The 9185-nt window shown below is 30.9% G+C and overlaps 1 protein-coding gene across 1 annotated transcript; it reads left to right on the top strand.

Moving 5' to 3' along the window:
* Positions 1–3956: 3956 nt before the first annotated feature.
* Positions 3957–8078, top strand: LOC103838426. The gene has a single exon (XM_033279883.1). It carries the CDS (start codon positions 6966–6968, stop codon positions 7560–7562), a length of 597 nt encoding a protein of 198 aa, XP_033135774.1. The 5' UTR covers positions 3957–6965; the 3' UTR covers positions 7563–8078.
* Positions 8079–9185: the final 1107 nt, after the last annotated feature.

Below are 9185 nucleotides of genomic sequence, written 5' to 3'. Positions count from 1 at the left end.
GTCGTGCTGAAGAAATGGAACACCAATGACACGTGACTGTGCTTAAGGCGTAGGGTATGGGCACGTGATCGGAACCATGTTTACTGCTTGCTGCTTCCGGAAGCTAGAGCGAGGATTGATGGTAAAGTAGGCCTGCGGGATCTAGAACGCAATGATGGACGCGTAATGGGCTTATATGGCCCATAAAATGAGTTTTATATAATGTTAAGAGGTCTTTAATCTTTGACCATGGTTTTTTTTCTGACATCTTTGACCATGGTTTTTGTTGTTGTTCTTAAGGATTTGACAAAATAGTAAATTTTGATTTGTTTCCATTTGAACCAAAAAAATTGGATATATGTAACTCTTCGTAGCAAAACAAATACAAATATGCATTTTGCAATATCTGTGAGAAACGACACAAATCAAATATAGTAATATATTTAGGAACATATATTCATTTTGTTATATACATATAGTTTAAAAATTATACATATATATATATATGAAAAATTTCCTAGGATGGTCCTAAAAAGTTTTTTTTTCACAAAATAGTTTTATAAAGGTCAAAATGATCAAAATATTTCATTAAATATGTAAATAGACACTTATAACCATATGGTTAACTAATTTAGACTTATGGTTTAGGTCTGATGTCAGGGTTGGAGTGAGGTTTAAGAATTTTTTTAAATAAAAAATACAATAAATTTAAAATAAAATATTTTTAAATTGGTTCAAAAAATTCGGATTTCAAGATAAAATTGTGAAGAAAAAAATACGAAAAAAACCAAAAATAAGAAAAAGTTGGAATTCAAAAACGTATTATTCAAAATAATAATAATAATAATAATAAATTATTTTATGTATATTTATATATTTATAAAGTAAAAGTAAAAAGGTCTTTTACCTCTTTAATGAAAATTTATTTTGGTCTTTTTTTTTTCCTTGTGGACTATTTTGGTGAAATATCTATTTTAGGATCTTTTAAGAGAACTATCCAATATAAATTATATAACTATTATAATTTATGTAAGTTTTACAATATTTTAGTTACTAAATTTATAATTTTAGTTATTGAAAATTTTAAACTATATCTTTTTATTTTTAAAATAAAATATTATTATTTTATATTATTTTGAATTTTTTATTTATTTTTATTTTGTTTTATTTGTAAGGATAGAATCGGATATCTAGACACCGAATATATGGATACCTACAAATCGAATCCAATTGGATAACTGATAATTCCGACAAAATGGATAGGATCACGAGTACCTCCAAAAATGCGGATATTTAATTATTGTCCACCCTTAGTTTTTCATGGATATAAGAGCATTGGCTTAGCATTGCTAAGAAATCTATTGAATTTATCAAGCTAATTTAAATATTAAAATAAGATTAACCATTAAAATTTAACAAATGCTAAATGAATCTCTTAAGAAATAGTGAAAAATTTCAAATAAGAGAGTCTCATACTTTTTTATATTTTTATTTATTGTTTATTTTTTTGTGTAAAAAGATTTCTATCAATAATGACAATCTAAAGGAGTTCATTAATCTAAATTTGGTTAGAAGACCTTTTTCATATTTTTCTTCTTCTTTTTGTTAGGAGAATTTGTATGCAGAGCATCTTGTGACAGCAAAACAGTGGGAGCCCTAAATCAGTTTGAAAGCATACAAATATATTCGAGATTCTCTTGGTCTTGTCTTCTAACACTAATGGTTGGAGTTAATATATAAATTTTCAGAAAACAAACATAAAACAATAATAATAAGAATAATAATGTATCACTATTCCAAGGAAAACAAATAATTTAGTGTACTATTTCATTTGTCTTTTAGAATGATTTGATTTTATTATGGCAGGTGAGATTCTGATTCTTTTTTTTTTTTGTGTGTAAAGATTCTGATTCTTTCCGGCATACATAGACATGTATGGTTGTGCCTGAGCTAAGATCTTGTCATCCTTTCTTTCGTTTAATAAATTTTAATTTTTAACAGCCATATTTTTTTTCACATTCCATCTCATGAGCTGTTTCAACAAAACTAATACAATGTATATACAAAAACTAGATTGTGAAGATGTTTCTAAAAGTTGAGTAAGTTTATAAGTTAATAAGTTTGTTCAGCTTTTATTAGTTTTTGTATTCAGTTTGGTTTAACTTTAGTTGGACTTGGATTTAGTCAGCTGTCTCTCTTGTTTTTAGTAGAAAGAAGCTTAGAAGTAGAAAGCGATTTTCTTAGTGAGTACCGGAAACCTGAATTTGATCCCATCACAAACTATTGCTCTCAACCATGAACTAACTCGCACAAATCAAACATAAACTTAGTATTTTTCTCTCAGAGAATCGACTTCTCCAACTATAATATCTAAAAAAAATTTCATAATACTATGGCTTGTGGTTTTGATGGATCGTTAGTCTAAAACTCTCATGCCAGGTTTAAACTTTATTTAATCTCACGATCGAAATGTGGTCAATATAATACGGAAGAATCAAATTGTTGAGAATACCGATCAGTTTCATGTCAGTCAAACTCTGTTGGATGGCTTCTATTTTTATTCTCAAAGATGTCTTTTTATTAACTTAGTGGAGTACTCTTTACTAGAAAATTATTTATCTTGTAATCACAAAGGTTGTTTGTTTGTTTTATGGTTGGCTATTGATCGATGGAATCTACAGATCCAATCTTGGCTGGCCTTACGGCTTTGCACATGGCCAATCATTTTTCTTTTCTTTTTACATTTCCTTAAAATGACTATTCTGAATGTTATTTGTATTGTATGTCAGTTTAAAATGAAAAATTTGTTATAAAATGAAAAGTAGTATGAGATAATTTAAAATTTATTACTACAAATAATAAATAAAATCGTTATAAAATTTGTGTTTGTATTTTGTAAGTTGGTACTCAAGCCTTGCTCTCATCCCAAATATATGTGACCTCCCATGCTTTCTCGATCATTATGGCATCCGGTTCATGGTAGCTTCGCTTCTTGGTGATTATGCGTTAGTCCTAGAAGTTCTTAATATTCTAGTTCGTCCTTGCTTTTAAGTTTATGTACTATGTTTTGTTATTGGTTTTGTTACTTGGGGGAAATCTTTGCCTCGCCGGTTTATGGCTCTGGAAAGAGTGTTCTTTACCAGTTTTTGGTTTTATTTGTAAAAACTGCAGTTCATCCGTTCAAATATAATCGACAGATGACAAAAAAAAAATATTTGTAAGTTGCAAGTTGTAGCTACTGTTTACTAAACCTGTCTGATACTCTGTCGTTCACTCTCAGCCGTTCAAGATGACCACAGTGGACCATAGGTTTACGTCGCATAATATTACAAGTGGACTCTTGCTTTTGTTTATTAAGTTACCTCCATTATTTAAGAGAAAAATATTTAAACTTAACACGACCTCATAAAGAAGAATATCTCAACAAATATAATGAAAATAACAATAAATTATAGAGTGAATCTATGAAAAAAGAACAATATTTTAAAAGAGCTCACCTGAGTGAACATTAAACTAAAATTCTTGATAAATATATATAATCATGTTTTGCGCAAAATTAAAATCCAGAGCTAGAATTTAATTTTGTTACATTATATTTGTAATTATGAAAATTATCCAATATAAACTTTCTTGGGTCTTAACATTTTTCACCAGACAAAAAAACTTTCTCATACTAATATTTATCTTTGATGGACTATCAGACAGTCATCCATTCAAATCCATTTAATAGTTTTTTTTTTGAAATACTCATTTAATATTTAATCTATTTATTTAGATCAGAAACAAAGAAAGAAGAGAAAAATACCAAAATAGCACTAAATCAAGTTTTTGTTCCCAAACTAGCACTCAAGACCAAAAGTCACAAAAATAGCACTCAAGGGATGGGGTTTAAGGTTTAGAATTTAGGGTTTAGGGTTTAGAGTTTAGGTTTTAGGGTTTAGAGTTGAGAAGTGAGGTTTTGGGGATAAGATTTCAAATTTGAAAAATAAAAAAATTTAAATTTTTCAAAAGATAAAATGTTATTTTGGTCATTTTAGTTTTTGAGTGCTATTTTTGTGATATAAACTTAGAAATGTGCTATTTTGGAGATTTGCCCAAGAAAGAAAGTTATTTTTTTTTTCTCTGTTGACAACAAGAAAGAAAGTTACTTGTTAATCACTTAATCCTAGTCGAAGTTTCTTTTAACCAAAAGTGTGGCAAGTTGCTAACATTATTGTCTTCTTGAAAGTTCGACCTGTAACACGCGCCGTTGAAGAGTGCATCACGAGACTTACCTTAGTTTCTTACAGCGAATTCAGCTTATGTGCGAGGGCAACTAGGACTGGACACGAATACTTGTTATTTGCCTTATACCTGCTATTTGATCTGTATTCGCTTTGTTTTTGCAAGTATTCATCATTGTCAAGTCAAGTATTAAGTCGTTGAGTTTTGCTATTTGCAAGTACAAGGCAAATAATAAGTATCACAAAAAAAGTTATGACTCACTTTGATATTACTCGTTACTTGTTTTATGACTGAAAAAATGATAATTAAACCATAAAAACAAAAGTCATAAACAAATAATTCTTTGTTGTAAGAAGTAAACAATACTTTTTTTTATCGAATTCCATCTTTATTTTTATATTAGCTGCAAATATTTTATTTAAAATAACTCTCGTGTTTTTACTAAATCGAGTAAATAAAATAAACTTTCATAAACTTTTCTCGTAATCTATCCAAGTAATTTTTAGAAACTTAAAAATATATCTAAGTAATTAATAAATACTTGTAAGTAGCAAGTAATCGAACAAGGTAAGTAATTTGCAAGTAACATATTTTTGGACAAGTACTCAAAACAATAAATACTCAAAATAACAAGTACTCGTTTTCGACAAGTCAAGTATAAATCTAAAATTTTATTATTCGTTTAAAGTAAGCCAAGTATCACAGGTATACTTAAAAAGTGCAATGGTAGGACGACTGGATCTTTATAATATCCACATAAGTAGACAATAAAATATTAAAAATTTCAGTTTCTATCGTGTTCCAAAAGGTCCTCCTCCTCCACCTTCGTATCAAAGTGACTTAAAGATTCTTTTAGATTTGACCAAAATACAAAAACAGATGGTGGAAACTTAAATTCCTTTTTCATAAGATGACCGAATATTAAAGAATTATATTGGACGAAAAGGACATTTATTGAACACAATATTTTTCCCACGCAATTTCTTATAGTAAATTATTGTAAAACTAAATTTATTCCAACTTTCATCATTCGTTGATCTTAAATGAAAATGCTATAAAAATATCGTAGTAGAAAACATTATGTAGTTGGAAGAAACCCTTTAGTATAGTTAAAACATAATTTCTAGTAATTTAATCTGTAGTGAGTTGGCTTTTCTCTCATTCTTTCTAGGTTTAGCTTAATTGCTCAAAAACCTACAGCTAAAGTGTAAACTAAAAATCGTTTTATTCCATTTTAAATTGTAAACTGTACGACCTAAAAAGCCAGATTTGTATTGGTTTCATGCATTTTCAGGAGAATGTCTTTTAGCCAAAAAAAGAAGTAAGACTATTATTACCAGGACATTCTAACGAAATTATAGCAACCGAATAAGAATAGTAAAAATAATGAAATGAATTTGAAATACAATAGTGATATCAAAAATAAAGAATAAAAAGAATCAACGAAGATGTTAATAAATCTTGGGATTTTTTTTTTATGCCAAAAAAATAATAACTGTCTCATTAGACTAATCTTTTATATTTTATGTTCCATTAGGCTAATTATCTTCAAAATAAAAATAATGCCCTTAATTTCAGTTACAAATTCGAAATTACAATTAACAAAACGATTGTTAAATATTAAATATAATAAATAACTAAAGTAATTAAAATAAAAAAATTAAAAATCCTCAAATAAAAGAAACTCTATCTCCAATTTTTTATTTTTTTTTCTTCTGAAAATCTGTTTTTTCATATATGGAAACTAAATATTTCTAAATACTTTTTTTCCATATTTTTCGGAAATGATTATTCTTACTCGAATACAAGAAATCAGTAGTATTCGGTTTTTACAGGTTTTTAAAATTATAGTCATGTGTAGATTTTGATTTCTACATGTTTTATTTACACTAAATCTGTAGAACTCAGTTTCTACAAGTTTTTAGATTTATAATAATGTGTAGATTTCGATTTCTGCAGGTTTTAGATTTATAGTAATCTGTAGATTCTGATATCTACAAATTTTAGAGTGATATGTTAAGCGCGAAATGTGTATTCTAAATATGTTTAAAGTACTATTATTTACATAGATCAGGTATTCTAAACATAGAAGATTCAATGAAAAAAATGGATTTTATTTTCTACTTCATAGAATGTCAATTCTAACAAAATCTGAAATTATGATTTAAATATTTTTAGAACTGAAAAAAAAATACCACTTAATTCATATAGGTATTTCATCAGATCAGTAGTAACTATTTTTCAACTTTTTGTTTGTTTGTAAAACTTTTTTTTAATTTATTATCAAAAATATTAAAGAGCATCATAAACAAAATGGTACAAAATAGAAATTAGTTTAATGGGACATAGTTACTATTTTTTTGGTCCAAGAAACAATTTTTCCATTAATCTTTCCGTTCTGTATTATATACCGTATGCTACTGCATGTGGCTATTAGATTACGCAAGATAATACATTTTCTGGAAAATAAAACAAAAGACGAACCAATGGATTTGAAAAAACTTTGTTCTAAGCTAACGAAAATTGTAGGGCTATTAGTAAGAAACAGAAAATATAGAAGCCATATTGCACAATTTTATTATTTATTGTCACATTCTTTTGTACTTTCTCCTCGCAAATGCTATATATATACTCCTCCATTTCACTCGGTCTGAAACTTATAGCAAAATCTCTAACATTTAACTCCATAATAATAATTGTATAATTATTATAACTAACCAAATTTAATTAAGCGACAAGAGGCTAGCCTGTGGCTGAGTTGCATGGCAAGAGGTCGAAATCCGACGACGATGAACCGTAGCGATCGATACCTTGGAAGCTACAGTTACGGTGACAGTCACGGAACCTCACTCACCGACGAATTAGAGCTCGCCGAGGAAGACATCTGGTCACCGGCCGTCATTCACGACACCGAGACAGAAGATTCATACGGCGGGTGGAACTCAAGTGCTAACTCTGTGAAAAGTGGGCGCGTGGGAGGACTCTCGCTGACTTTCAAGAGCTCTTCAAACGCACCGTCGTCATCTCCGATGCTCGTGCAGCAGATCCACGGCGGAGTAGGCGAAGGAGGAGAAATCATGCGGAACTTGGCGTCCTCAGCGCCGGTTAATGTGCCGGATTGGAGTAAGATATATCGAGTCAACTTGGTTGAGTCAACACACGAGCTTGACGGTGACGACGAGGAGGAACCGGGGATGATGCCGCCGCACGAGTACCTTGCTAAGAGCCAAGCACGGCGGAGCAGGAAAATGGGAGGCGGTGGGGCGTCGATGTTTGAGGGTGTAGGAAGGACACTCAAAGGCAGGGAACTAAGGCGGGTTCGTGATGCAATTTGGAGCCAAACAGGGTTCTACGGCTAAGAATGTTTATAACAAATAACAAGATTCTAGATTTCAGTTAAAATATTTGTTTTGGCAGAATAGAAGTAATTTTGTAATTTTCTAAGTTTTTTTTTGCGTTCAACGAGCCTACAAATTCAAGTTCCTCTTTATGATGTTGCCTAAAATTCAAAAATCATTTTGTCTTATGTTAATTAGTTTAAGGCCCTCTTCGTTTGCTCTGTGATCCATCTGGGTGAAGATGCAAATTGATGTTCGTTTTGTGCATTATAATGCTCCATCCAGATGGATCATCCAGCTGAATTTTTAAAAACTTATCTCAAATTCTCATCCAAATGAAAATGAGTCTTGATGGTGCATCTGGATGCAGATGCATCTAGTTCAGTTCAAAATGATAAATGACAAAAATGACTTTTTAAAATCAAAATATAATTTTCAAACCGTAAATTCTATTTTTTTGCATATACATTTTTCTTCTATAACCAAAAAATACATTTTCTCGCAAAAACTGAAAAAACACACTTTCCCGCCAAAACCGCAAGATGCGTTTTCCGCAAAAAAAAACATAAACCCACACATTTTCATAAAAACACATTTTTTGGCTAAACCAGTATTTTTCGACCAAAACCGAAAACGTATTTTCCCTTCAAAAAAAAAAACGCATTTTACCGCCAAAAGCCAAAAAACGCATATACCCGCCAGAACTCCAAAAAGCATTTTCCCGCCAAAACCGGAAAAATGCATTTTCTCGCCAAAACCGGACAACAGAATTTCCCGCCAAAACCGGAAAACACACATTTTCCCGCCAAAACTGAAAACACACAATTGTACCGCCAAAACCAGGAAAACGGATTTTCCCGCCAAAACCGAAAAACGCATTTTCCCGCCAAAACTAGAAAAACGCATTTTCCCACCTAAACCGAAAAACGCATTTTTCCGTCAAAACCGGAAAACGCATTTTCTCACCAAAACCGGAAAACCGCATTTTCCCGCCATAACCGGAAAAACGAATTTTTCTGCCAAAACCGGAAAACGCTTTTTCCCGCTAAAACCGAAAAAACGCATTTTCCTGCCAAAACTGGAAAACGCTTTTTCCCGCTAAAACCGGAAAAATGCATTTTCGTGCCAAAACCGGAAAAACGAATTTTCCTGCCAAAACCGGAAAAACGCATTTTCCCGCCAAAACCGGAAAATATATTTTCCTGCCAAAACCGCAAAAAAATGTTTTTCCCGCCAAAACCGGAAAACGCATTGTCCCGCCAAAACCGGAAAATGTATTTTCCCGCCAAAACCGCAAAAAATGTTTTTCCCGCCAAAACCGCGAAAAAACCTTTCCCGCCAAAACTTCAAAACACACTTTTTCCGTCCAAACCGCAATAACGTATTTTTCCGCCAAACCCATAAAACATATTTTTCCGCCAAAGCCATAAAAATGCACTCTTTTCGAAAAACACATATTTCCTCAAAAACCGCAAAAAAAAATTTCGACCAAAACCGTAAAAATGCTATTTTCCCCCCGAAACGAAAAAATTATATTTCAATTGGATGCAGATGAAAATTAAAAAATGAAAAGCAAACGAACATAGTTGCATTCAGATGATTCATCTGAAATATGGACGAAATGAAGAAACGAACAACATCCAG

The sequence above is a fragment of the Brassica rapa genome, chromosome A09 (assembly GCF_000309985.2).
Source record: "Brassica rapa cultivar Chiifu-401-42 chromosome A09, CAAS_Brap_v3.01, whole genome shotgun sequence".
Classification (NCBI taxonomy): Eukaryota; Viridiplantae; Streptophyta; class Magnoliopsida; order Brassicales; family Brassicaceae; genus Brassica; species Brassica rapa.
Note: the sequence above shows the minus strand (reverse complement) of the source record. Positions and strands in the feature narration are given on the sequence as shown.

Excerpts from the sequence above, each read along its gene's own strand:
- LOC103838426 (XM_033279883.1), top strand. The coding sequence starts at position 6,966 with ATGGCAAGAGGTCGAAATCCGACGACGATGAACCGTAGCGATCGATAC.